The sequence below is a fragment of the Molossus molossus genome, unplaced genomic scaffold, assembly GCF_014108415.1.
Source record: "Molossus molossus isolate mMolMol1 unplaced genomic scaffold, mMolMol1.p scaffold_m16_p_12, whole genome shotgun sequence".
NCBI classification, from domain to species: Eukaryota; Metazoa; Chordata; class Mammalia; order Chiroptera; family Molossidae; genus Molossus; species Molossus molossus.
In genome coordinates, this window is record NW_023425347.1 from 79,659,071 (window position 1) to 79,672,936 (window position 13,866).

The 13,866-nt window shown below is 35.5% G+C and overlaps 1 protein-coding gene across 2 annotated transcripts in view; it reads right to left on the reverse strand.

The window, feature by feature from the left end:
• The window catches only part of ZMYM4 (zinc finger MYM-type containing 4), a 131,539-nt gene that overhangs the window by 54,133 nt on the left and 63,540 nt on the right, over positions 1-13,866 (reverse strand). For both annotated transcript variants that reach the window (XM_036255179.1, XM_036255180.1), the window contains 3 exons: positions 5,805-6,326; positions 4,141-4,202; positions 3,618-3,788 (listed from right to left, as the gene is read on the reverse strand). In XM_036255179.1, coding sequence (XP_036111072.1) covers positions 3,618-3,788; positions 4,141-4,202; positions 5,805-6,326 — 755 coding nt within the window. The remainder of the gene's footprint in view (positions 1-3,617; positions 3,789-4,140; positions 4,203-5,804; positions 6,327-13,866) is intronic.

Consider the following 13,866-nt stretch of genomic DNA (forward strand, 5'->3'; position numbering starts at 1 on the left):
AATACATATTACTTTTGTAATGTAATAAAATAAGTATATATCTTAAGTACTCTGCTTATATACCCCACAATGCCTTCAAGTCAGAATCATGTTTATACAAGACTCCCCTAACAATAACTAAGTTTAAAAACATCTAATACAAATCAATGACTAATAACTTCAGAAGTGAAAATCTGATTACCCAAAAAGCTTTCAGAAGCAGGAAAACAAACAAAAAAATCCTTTACCAATATCTTTAACTTCCCTTTGTTTACTCCAAAGATCCATATCAGTATCCCAAAACAGTACTTTAAAAATGAGAAACCCAGTTCCTATAGCCAAGATATGACTTTTTTTTAAAAGCCCCAACATTAATTACTGCATTCTGACTTCCAAGACTATATGATTCACTATTGTGTCAATTAATTTGCTTTCTCATTCCAATTCATTTATTTCAATGGATGACTGTAGATTAGCTCTCCTTTTATTATGGGCAAAAAGAAAAAAAACAACATGATTTTAACGTAACATTTACTGAATTTCCCATTTTTAGAACCAATCAAAAAGGTAAAAAGTAAAAATGAGTTCTCTGGCTCCTTAAAGTTTCTATTTTAAAAACTTCTCTAGGTTTTTAAAAAATTATTATTAAACAATTTTCATTTACAGAAAGATTGGTAGACTAATAATAGTAAGACCTGGATTATGGTCCCAGATCAGCTCTTTGAGTGACTAATTTAACCTCTATGAACCTGTTTTCCTTATTTACAAATGGAGTCGGTATCATCTACTCTGGTCTTCTGAAATAAGAGGATGAAACGATATAGTACACATAAAAGTACCTATAACTGTAAAAATACTACAGGAAATATTATAGTGACATGCAATGGGATTTGAAAGAAGAAATTAAACTGGGAGGCCAAATGACATTGTGCCAGTAACAGAAACAGCAGAATGACAACCGACAAATCCTGAAAATTACAAGAGAAGAAATAATCAAGAGCAAATAAGGAGAAGCAGTGAAATTTATATATACATATTTCAGCACTTTAGTGATTTATATGGGAAAGTAAAGAAATTAAAACCATATGAATCATGTAAGGAGAATTATGGAGTAAGCTGAAAGCAAAACTACAAGTTAAGCAAAGAAAAAAGTCAAGGGAAGTTTTGACACGGTACCATGAGCTAAAGCTAAGATCTTATTAAACCATGAGAAAAGCTACTACTAGTAATTAATGGTCAAAAGTAAAATCTATCAGTATTTTATGAGCCTTAGTTTAATATTACTGTTTTAGTTACAAGAAAATACATTGGAACTCCCTTTTCCAGTCTATGGAAAATGAGTAAGAGTGATAAAGCATTAGGCAGGAGCGAACAGCAAGAAATACAGATTTCCAAAGGTCACAGGGAAGAAATACCTAAAAGAACAAAACAATGAAGGGAGAAAGGGGAGGGGAGGAGAAGGGAGGGATAGGAAGAGAAGGGAAAGCAGAAGGAAAGAGAAGGAGAGGAAAAGAAAAAGAACCCCAGTTTAACATGAGGTCCCCTGAGTAATTTCTGGAAGAATTATCAAAGGTCTGCTCCTATAGGACTGGTGTAGCAAGTAACACAGAGGATTTCTCAGAGAAAAGTAGCTTTACCCACTCACATGCTAGGATGCCTCATTGTAGGATCAGGGTAAAGAATGCTTCTGGACCTCATGCCCAGGACCTACACACATTCCTGCTGGATTGTCAAGAGTCCAATCAATCAGGTGGTGAGCCTTTGGGAAAGTTCTTCCCCACAGTCATGATGAAACTTCATATTCAGCATTTTATAACACAATATCATACTCTGAATAGAATATAAAAATATAGGTGTTTCTTTGCCCTGACAGTTCCATCTTGTAGTATTTTCCAGCCACTAGAACCTCTGACTATTTTCAGAACAGTAGTACAAATAACCCTTCCTGATACCCTCTCTTCCCCAATGTATTTGGGCTTTGCTATAACTGCCTTTTTGTCCCAAATAAAGTGTCACTGGGTCATGTACAATGAGAAGAGGATGCCTTTGGTACCCCACCATCATTATGATTTCTTATGGATTTCCCATATACATGGGTGTGTAAAGAGACAGGAGATATGCCCTGTATAAATATACGGTTGTAGTTTTCTGAGGCATTCACTGCCACATGAATTTTCCCTAGGTGTCAGGACATTTCTTTATCCCTAATTCAGGTATCCAAGATCTCCATTTTGCCTGCTTCTATTAAATATGCTTTCAATCTACCTTCTATTCAAATATTCTCATGTTCCTTCTCTAACGTCTTCTTTGTAGCCACTACACTCATACCCATCCAACTCCTACAGCTTTATTATCATTATCTACATAGCTACTTTCCACTGGGCACCATGAAATTCTTGCTGAACCGTGGAACAACCTAACCCTACAAATCACCCACATCTATAAGTTATCTATTCTTCTATCTCTTTACTCTAAAACAGTGGTTCTCAATAAAGAATGATTTTGTCCCCCAGGGGACATTTGGTAACATCTGGAGACACTTGGGCGGGGATGGGAGGGTAGAAGGGTGTTGCTACAGGCATCTAGTAGGCCAAAGATACTGCTGAACATCCTACAATGCACAGGACAGTCCTTCACAACAAAGAATTATCTGGCCCAAAATGTCAACAGTGCTGAGGTTGAGAAACCCTGCTCAAAGACATCTGAATGAAAAAAATCTCTTACACAGAAGTATCACATTCTCAAACCCTATTATAACAGGAAGATTTGGAAAAGCAAGTTTTCTCCAGATCAACTGTCATTTCAGAGAAATGGCTAATTCATACTCTTTATTTTTCTCAGTCTCTGAATTAATGTGATCTGTATAAAACAAGACCACTCTCAAATAATTGCTGCTACTGTGTAGTCAGTCATCCCTTGTTCTCCTTCCTACATTTCAGTATGATTACAGTACCCAGTATAACTTCTTTCTCCCATCCCAACCACTGCAATGTCATTAACTAGATGAATAATTTTGCTGACTTCCAGGACCTCTATGATTTTTACCTCCAGAGCTACACTGAAAGAGCAGAGCTCTAATCCTTACCCTTATTACTCACAGATCTCAAATTTGGTATCTCCTATCACCCACCAAAGCCTTCTTTACCTTCTAGACACTGATCCAATCAACAAACTGGTTCTTCAATCAATTAATCCTTCCAAAGATAACTCCCTCCTGAAAAACATTTAAATCCATACATAGCCTGTACTTTATTAGCAGTAACTACAAAAGCTTATTACCTTATATAAACAATCTAAACCATAAACCACCATAAACCTTCAGCCCTATCTTCTATATCAATCTCTAATCCGTGAAGACTCACTTTCCCTAATTCTGCACTGAAGTTGTAAAAATCAGAGAACAGTGGTATTTAGGAACAAAGTGGATTAAAAGCCTAATTACTACTCAGGAAACATTTCATAGAACTCCTGTTGATTCCTTAGCATTACTCTCACAAGATAATTCAAATTGCCTCAATCTTCGTTAAGAGTCTCCTCTCACCCTGTCACTTCTTAATCAAAAACTTCCGCTCTCAAATGAATAATTCATGTGTGAAACAAAAAGAAGGAGGGGGGAAAAAAAAAGGTGAAATGTTTACTTGAGCATTGTCAGGTTCATCTTTAATTTTGTCTAGTAGTCCCTGCTGTGGTGCCATTGCTTTGTCATACTCATCATCCAAAGGTTCTTCTTTAATTCTAATATTTGATGCAAAGGAATTCCCCAGTTCCGAACCAATGGATTCTTTATTGGCAAATGGATAGCTGGAATCCTAAAACACAATATAAAGGATTAATAAATATTCAGATTTTAAAATTATTCCTCTTCAGGTTCAACACCCAAAGAAAAACTCATTGGAAATGAACTCTATGGACATTCATTAGAGTCCCTATGCCTAAAAGCATATGTGACATATGTCTAAATATCAAATACAAATAAAGAATCTAAGAGCTGAGACTTCTTAGAACATCTCCAGAGATGTCCTTTCCCAAATAATAAAGCAACTTTAAAAAAAAAAATCAGTGCTCTACCTACTACATATAGTTACAGTTTAGAAAGTGACATAAAGAAAACTTTGACACTTGCCACAGTTACAGCATTCTACATACACACTGAAAACTTACCCTAAAGTTTGTTTCTGGGGTTTGTGGTAAATGAGTATGTAATGTTTCTTCAACTTGATTAGCTATTGAAAGAAAAACAAAACAAAACAAACACATGTATATGAATAACAAATCTTATAAAGAGTAACCTAAAAAGCTATCATTTGATAATCACCTCTCTTTTCCAACAAAGATGCCCATTAGCATGAGATGGGTCCCCAAAAAACACCCAAAAGGTAGTTCATTCAAAGTAAACAATCTGGCTCTAACTGTTAACCTCACCTCACACTTTCCCTTGCTCAAACCTATAAAGTGATTACTTTATTCACTACGCTCTGAAAATTGTGTTTGTTCTTCCCCATATCTGCTTATATCATTCCAAGTCTCCTCTTTATCCTAATCTTTATAGTCTTCCAGACTCAGCTCAGTTCAAAATTCACCTCTCCTCTATAAAAATCTTTCCAGGCGAATAAATTAAAAATCATCTCTAAGAATACTTAAAACACTGTTTCACTTATTTGTACTGAATATGACATGCACTGCCTATGACAAACTCTTCCACCTCTGTGTTTAATTATAAATTAAATCTTATGCTTTTCAACCGGTCACTGACACTTCTAATACTTGTCTTGTCCCTTCTACTACCAGACATTATGATCCTTGAGGATAAGTACCCTCATAATTTTCAACATCCCTACAGGAATATATACTGAAATATATACTGAATAATACAGTATTCTTTTTAATAATACTGATTTGTTCTTTCTACTGTATTTTTCCTAGCGCTGTCAGAAGAAATTTAAGGGTTGGCAAATTATACCTTACTTCCCCTCACATCTACTGAACATTTATTGAAACATTACTATACCCAAGAATACAAAGATGAATAAGATACAATCTGACCCTCAATAAAATCCTACACTAGTATGGAAGGAAGGCAAAAACAAATACAGAACTATAATACTGTGTGACAAGGACTATAAATAATGAGGCATGAACAAAATACTATGAAAATATAGATAAGGAAACAATTCATTCTTGGTACAGAAAGGTTAGGGATGACTGCAGAGTAGTAGTAAAGGTTTATGAATTAGGTATTGTCAGATAAAAAGTACTTGTACACTCATATATACAAAGAGAGAAAATGGCATGCAGGCAAATGGAACAGTAAGAGGAAAAGGAGGCATGAGGGAAATATATGATATATTCAAGAATGAAACTAGAGATAAAGTATAGTACACACTGAGCAAAGAGGCTCAAGAAGAGCCTCAAGAAATTTCTAAAACATAAAATAGAAATGTTATCAAAAAGAAAAACCCTCCCTAATTTGGTGGGACAGCAGTTTGAATTAGTGCTTACAGCACAAAGAAGTTAAATCCAACTTCAGGTTCCAATGTTCAACCAAAGAAAATGAACAGGTGATTCGAGTATCTTGCCTTCTCATCAAAATATTGCAACCAGGGGAGGGAGAAATGAGGTTTAGAGATATTTTTCAACCATTTATATCATTACCAAAAGTTACGGGGAGAAATTCAGTCACTCTGCAAAGAACAGGATAAAAGAAAAATGACAATGCTTACAATGAATTGAACTGTTCATAGTTTGCTTAGCATCAGAAGTAATAAAAGCTATATTATTATGTTGTTATTTATTGTGTTTTATGGCTCTATTCCAACAATTATTACCTGCTTTATCAAAAAAACTGCTTTTCAACCTTGAATCCAACTCTTTATGGGATTTGTCCAACTGTTTTTCACGTTCATAAGTTAGGTCTCTATTTTTCTCCTTTCCAGAAAAGGTCTCTTTGCTGTTTTCTCTTACTAGACTAAAATCTTTCCGTATTGATTTAAAGACAGAAACCTGATCAAACTGTTTAGGAAAGTCTTTTTTAAATTTATTTTGAATCTGTATTTCATTTTCATGGTCTGATTCATGCTGTGTGACTCTTCTCTCTACTTCCAAGCTATCATCATTATGAACTGAAGAAACAAGATTGTCCTTTGAACTAAAATCCTGTTCATCCTCATTGTCACTACCAACGACTGGAATTCCTGCAAGATCCCCAGAGTTCAAAAAATAATCATCTTCATCCAGCAATGAATTTTCAGATCCTGTTTGATTCGGCATTCCATAAGGCATGCTGTCAAGGGTAGGAGTTAAGTTGTGGTCTATATCTTCAGACATTTCTGTATCCATGATACCACCACCTTAAAAAGTAAAATACTGTTTAGACAAATGGTAATGCTAAAGTTGACCACATTTATAAGGTCTGTCTGGTATTTAATCAAATATTTATATTTTTCTTCCCAAACAAAATATAGATAATACCGTAGTATTCCATTAACACTTTGAAATAGGTGTGAGAGATATGACTATCCCTATCTGACAGATAAGGAAACAGGAACCTAAAACTTGAGAAACTATTTTTAGTTAGGAAGAAAGGCAATGTGAGATGGATAAAAGTACCAACTTCAGAATGAGACATACCTGTGTTAAAATCATAGCATGATCACTGAAAATCTATGTGATCTTGAGAAATAAACTCTCAGGTTTCTTTATGTATAAAAAGGTGTAATGCTGACCTTGGAAATTAATTTATGGTGGGAATTAATGGTGGTGCGTATAAAGGACTACTGACAGAGTAATTGACACAAAGAAGAGAATATAGAAGTGATTACTATAATTATTTTAGTCATTATTCTGGGGACCTGATATTAGAACCCAGGTCTCTGGTCTCAGAGTCTCAATTTCTCTGCACTAACTCTAATAAACACAGCAATTAATATTTAGAATAACAAATATTTAATTATAAAAATAAAATTTATCCCGGCTAGAATAAATTTTTAAAGTGTTTACTATTTAGAACTGTATGCTCAAGTCTCTCTCATGCTAAAATAAACCAAAAAAACTTCCAGCCTTGTGTTTCTCCTGCCTTTATTCACCTTTCCTTCACAGTCAAACTTCTAGGAAAAAAAGTCTACATTGGTTTCTTTCTACTTCATCTTAATCCTTTAAATGAATGTAATCTGGTTCCCAATTTGCATTGGAAATACTCTCAATGAGGTCATCACTGAGCCTTGGCCAGTTTGGCTCAGAGGTTAGAGCTACGGCCCACGGACTGAAGAGTCGTGGGTTCGATTTCAGTCCAAGGGCACGTTGTAGGTTTGATCCCTGGCCCTGGTCGGGGTTTTGTGGGAGGTAAGCAATCGATATGTCTCTCTCACATTGATGTTTCTCTCTCTTTCCCTTCCTCCCTCCCACTCCAGCTGAGAGAAAAAAAAAATCAATGGAAAAATATCCTCAGGTGAGCATTAAAAAGAAAAGAAAAAAAAATCATCAATGATCTCCTAATAGTCAAATCCATTAGGATTTGTGTGGCATACCCTTTACATGGCATATCCCTCCTGGATAAAAATTCCTTTGGTTTCTTTGACACTTTATTTCTTCCTACCTTTCTAATTGGTCTAGTAGTTCATTTCATATTCCTCATCCTCTATGCACTCAATATCAGCTTTCCTTCAAGATTCCAGTTCTTTTCTCATTTTATACACGTGTACTATTATATTCACCATCACAGCCTTGCCTTTTGCTGCTGACTTCCTAAGCATTTCAGATTAGACCCAAGAGTCAGATTATATTCTTATAAATCCCCTAGGGACTCCAACTTAGTACTTCTAAAACCAAACCCATCCTATTCCCATTCCAAGAATATTCTTCTCGTATTTCCCTCACTTGATTAACAGTATCACCAAACCAGCAATTTGCTCCAATTAGAAAAAAAGAGGCACTCCAATTCTCCTCCCCCCTGGACAAATTCTCCAAATCCATCTCCTCCACTTGGTACCATTCCAACACCACACACAGCTCTTCTCTTTCTGTTGACAGTGTACTAACTCAATTCACATAGGTATCTAAGAAGCAATCATATTCTTACAAATCTTAACCCTAAACCACATTTAATTGGTTTATGAACAGCCAAACTGGAACTGATAAAAACACAGTGAAGCCCTGGCCAGATTGGCTCAGCGGTTAGAGCGTCAGCCTGCGGTCCAGAGAGACCCGGGTTCGGTTCCCACTAAGGGTGTGTATCTCGGTTGCGGTTTGTCCCTGGCCCTGGTTGGGTCGTGCGGGTGGCAGCCACTCAATGTGTCCCTTTCACGTCGATGTTTCTTTCGCTCTCTCCCTCCCTCCCACTCTATCTGAACAAAATATCAAAAAATGTCCTCGGGTGAGGATAAAACAAATAAACAAACAAACAACAACAAAAAAAAACAGTGAAGCAAACACTGAAAATATTAGGGGTCCCAACAACAGCCTTGCCTTTATTTGTCCCTGAAACCCAGAAGAAACCTTCAATGTGGTTGGATGGTTCTTCAAACCATTCCCTGGGTTCTATGATCCAAGATAAATACCTCTTTTTGTTTAAGTTGATTTGAGTTGGATTACTACTTATAATTAAGTCCTAACTGATACAGCATCCAAATGAAAGCTTTCTTCAAGTTGCCCTCCTCCATAAAGACAACATCTTTGTAAACCTTAAATCATTCCGTATACTTTCCCTTGAAATCCTCCAACAGCACCCAATTGCCTAAAGTACTAATTCATTCAGCACATATAGGGAGGGGCAAAAGTAGGTTTATAGTTGTTCATATGAAAAATAATACAATAATTAATAATACAAGTAACTGTGTTTCCCATATTCACAACTGTAAACCTGCTTTACCCCATCCTATATCTATTAGGAAACCACTATGTGCTGAGTACTGTGATAATACCGCCTCCTCACAGAATTAGAAAAACAGACAAATAAAAGGAAATAATCACCATTTTTACTTAACTAAGCAATGATAAATTCAAACAACAGACGCTAAAATCTTGAATATCTACAACTTATTTTCACACAGTATGCCAGAGAAAGAAGCAGGGAGGCATAACAGCATGCAGTTACAGATATTCATGGTACTATCGTGTTACAGATATTCGTGGTAATATTCTTTCCGTGTTCTATTTATTTTAAAACTCTCATAATAATAGAAGGTTAGGGAGAAAACATGAATAAAAAAGCAGGATGCAGTGTGATAAATCTACCAGACTATAAGCAACTAAAGGTCAGGGTTAGAGCGTTCTCTACACCACAGTTTATCCTTAATACCCAACCACATAGCATGTACTCAGTGAAAGGAAAGAGTATGTATTTCAGTCCGGCTGGTGTGGCTCAGTGGTTGAGCGTCGACCCATGCACCAAGAGGTCGCCGGTTCATTCCCGGTCAGGACACATGCCCAGGTTGTGGGCCCAATCCCCAGTACAGGGCATGCAGCAGGCGGCCAGTCAATGTTCTCTCTCATTGATGTTTCTCTCTCTCTCTCTTCCTCTGTCTCTAAAATCAATAAAGAAAAAATAATTTTTTAAAAAAAGAGTATGTATTTCATGTGGTCAGCTATTTAAGTTCCATAGCAAATGAGAAAATACTACAAAGTAATACAAGCAACTTTCAAATTTTCTACAATTAAATTCAAAATATGGTATTGGGAGAAAAGGGTAGCTACCTGGAAAAAAACTGAATTCCCAACTCATACCAAAATAATTGCCAGGTGTATTTAAGGTTTAGACATAAAAATTAAAACAGTCGTAAAACCACGCAAGAATTATTTTTAAGTCTTAGAGTAGGAAAAAGTTTTTATGATGATACAAAATCCAAAATAAATTTACTGAGTAATAGAATAAAAGATCAAATATGACTAAAAATTCCCAAAGAGAAGCAAACATAAACCAAACCAAAAGATTAAGGATAAACTGGTTAAAAAATTATTTCACTGCATTTTACATGACAAAAGGTCATTTCCCTAATGTATAAAGACTCATATAGTTCAATAAAGATACAAACAACCAAATATATAAAAGCAAAGGCTTTGAACAAACATTTCACAGGAAAGGAAACAATAGGTTGAACCTTGCTCATAAGTGAAATGCAAGGTTCACATGCAATGAAATACCATGTTCACATAGCAGGTTGGTAATGATAAAGGCTTATATTAACAGCCTGGCAGCTACGTTACAGGCCAAAGTTTGTGACAAGACCATACATGAGCGGCAAAGCTGAAAATATTTACTATCAGGCCCTTAACCGAAAGAAAGTATAAACTAGTACAATCCAAATAAAGAGCAGCCAGGCAATATTTATAATATTTTAAATACACATAACTCTTCAGGCAGCAATTCAAGTTCTAAAAGTGTATCCTATATGTATAATCTCAGAAGAGAACTACAAAAAAACATTTTTAGCAGCAAAAGACAGAAAACAGCCTGTTTATCAATACTAAATAGATCACACTACATACCAACAGTGGATTATTATACAGTTGTTAAAAAGAATGAGGCACTATATATAAGTTCCCAAGGTTAAATAAAAATAACAAAATGAGGAAGAATATACATATGTAAAGTGAGACAAAAGTAGGTTTACACAGTTGTTCATATGGAAAACACAAATTAATAAACAATAATATAAGAATAAACTGTTTCATGTACTCATGCTATAAACCTACTTTTGCCCCCCCATATATTTATTATGCTATCACTGCCATATTTTTGAAAATCTATGCATAAAAATTGTTTATGCATAAAAATATCTTCTACTGATTCTCTATGAGAAAAATAATTGGGTGGCTGGAAGACAGAAAACACTAACTTTTCAAAGCATACCCTTTTGTATCTCTGAGTTCTGAGGCTCATATATCTATCATCTATTAAAATTTTTTTTATCCTTATATGAAAATGTACTTGAGATTTAAAGCTTTTCAGCAATGACAATTCCTAACAAAGCATCTAATTTAAATTAGCAATTTTGCTAGTTTATCAAGCAATAAGTACGTAGGCTGCATAAAGTCTTATCAGGTTAAAATGTGGGTACTAGTTATTATTTATATATTAATATTATAATTATATTAATATATATAATTAACTGAAACAGAATCTACTCATCCTTATGGGCCATGTAATCAAACAAAAGAAACAGCTTCTGTTTCCCCGAGCCTAGATTTATAGAACACAACAATACATTATATTTAGAAATCATAATAGCTAGTGAAACACTTGAAAGCACAAATTTCTCATGGAAGATTCCTAGCTTTCAGACACTGAGCATGGTTGGCATATCTGAGGAAAAGCAAGGACCGTATGGCTGGAATTGAATGAGTGAGAGGAAGAGTACTAAAAATGAGAAAAGAGAAAAAGCCAGAGGAAAAATCTATTAGGGATCTGATAGACAATAGTAAAAAAATGCAATATATTTTAGTGTGAAAGGAAGTCATTAAAATATCCTGAAGAGGGATTAACATGACTTATGGTTTACAAGGACTGCCCTAACTTCTCCAGGACTTACTTAAAAGCCTTTAAACGTTACAGGGAATAAAGAATAGAAGCAGGAAGACCAATTAAGAGGCTACTTTAATAACCCAAGGAAAAAATGGTGCCTAAGATTAGGATAGTAATGATGGATATGAGAAGTAGTAGTAGTCAAATTTAGGTATATTTCAAAGATAGAGGTATCTCCTGATATACGAGAAGCTAGATATGATAGAAGTCAAGGATAACACAACGGTGCAATTGCTTGAGATGGGAACACTAAAGGAGGAATAGAATGAAAGGAGTAGTAGTTTGAATGTTTTGGTTTGGACCTATTAATTTTGAGAACCACATTAAATCAACAAGGCAATTGGATATATTAAAGAGGAGACTCTTGCCCAGAAATGACATATAAATGTGTGACTCATAAATGGAGGAATGATACTTAGAATTCATGGAACTAGGGAAGATCACCCTAGTGAGTTTATTTACCACAGATGGAAAAGGGCTTAGCGTGCTGAATTACATCAACATTTAGAAATCTAATAGAAAGGAAGGACTAAGAAAGAGACCACAAGGGAAAAGCCAAAGAGGTAGGAGAAAAACAAGGCAATGAATGTCAAAGAGGCTAAGTGAAAGAAATATTTCAATAAAGGAGTGACCAACCACAATGAATGCTGCTGAGATAACATTAATGAGGAGTTCAGAAAGAACATCTCTGTATAACAGGGAATGTGATCAGTACATAAAGAATGAAAAGAGCCCTGGCCAGTTTGGCTTGGCGGTTACAGCATCTGCCCATGGAACAAAGAGTCGCAGGTTAGATTCAGGTCAAAGGTACATACCTCAACTGCGGTTTGTCCCTGGCCCTGGTCTGGTCATGCAGGAGGCAACAAGTTGATGTGTCTTTATCACATCGATGTTTCTCTCTGTCTCTGTCTCTCTCCCTGCTTCCCACTCTATCTAATGATAAATAGAAAAATATCCTTGGGTGAGGAATAAAAAAAAAATAAAGAGAAAAAAAAAAAAAAAAGAATGAAAAAAGTACACAAATTAAATGCAGGTAAGTTGTTAGATTTTGTGAAAGGAAAATAAAAGTTATTGTAAGCAACTCGTGTTTGATAATATAAGTACATTTCATGATGCCAAGTTAATTTTTACTTCCTGTCCTTCTGCTTAGTCCTTGCTTGAGTGGAATATTGATATTCCTATGTGATACCCAAGAAACATTCCATTTTAAGGTACAACCAACTATGGAACCCAATTACTACATAAAAGAACACTGTGAAAGGGCTGTTAGTTACCTTCATTGCTAATATAGCATTTAATTCTTCTCATACATTTTTGTTTTTAACCAAAGCATAATTTTAAGAAATATGGTACTATCAGTTATAACTTCAGAAGTCATGGCTCTCTAACAATTCTCTGAAGTTGCTTTTCTCTCACATAAAAGAACAAAACCAAAAGGAAAGAAAACACAAACTCCAAAGAATGCAAAACCAAACCAAAAGCATAAAAATGAGATAATCTTGGTTCATTTAAAATAAAAGTTTAAATTACTATTTTATCACTGAAATATTTCTAGATGATTTATTATTATTAAATAAAATACAATTTCCTAAAAAATAAAGCTATAAAAAATACAATCTGTAAACTATAAATTCAGGAATGTAGTTCAACAGTTAAAAGTCCCATAAAGGCCCTGGCCAGTTTGGCTCAGCGGTTAAAGCGTCGGCCTGCGGTCCAGAGAGACCCGGGTTCGGTTCCCGCTAAGGGCACGTGCTTCGGTTGCAGTTTGTCCCCGGCCCTGGTTGGTCGTGCGGGTGGCAGCCACTCGATGTGTCCCTTCACGTCGATGTTTCTCTCTCTCTCTCCCTTCCTCTCTCTCCCTCCCACTCTATCTGTACAAAAAATGGAAAAATATCCTCGGGTGAGGATAAAAAAAAAAAAAAAAAGTCCCATAAAGGCCCACTGGTGTGGCTCACTGGTTGAGCGTTGACCCATGCACCAAGAGATTGCTGGTTCGATTCTCAGTCAGGGCACATGCCCAGATTGTGGGCCCAATCCCCAGTGGGGGCATGCAGGAGGCGGCCAATCGATGTTCTCTCTCATCAATGTTTCTATCTCTCTCTCCCACTCTCTCTAAAATGAAGAGGAAAAAAAAAATTTTTTTTAAGTCCCATAAAGCCAGGAATCAACAAAACGAACATGCCTTAAACATTTATTTTCACTTGGGATTCATAAAAGCACATTAGGCAATCATGTGATGATCAGGCAAGACATTGAAAAAGGGTATGTATGCTAATTTGACTTTTTTTTTAATTCACAACTATAATGCAGTTTTAATGAATGCTATTTTGTTTTCTTTAAAAGTTAAATGAGAAAATAGACACTTGCACCTC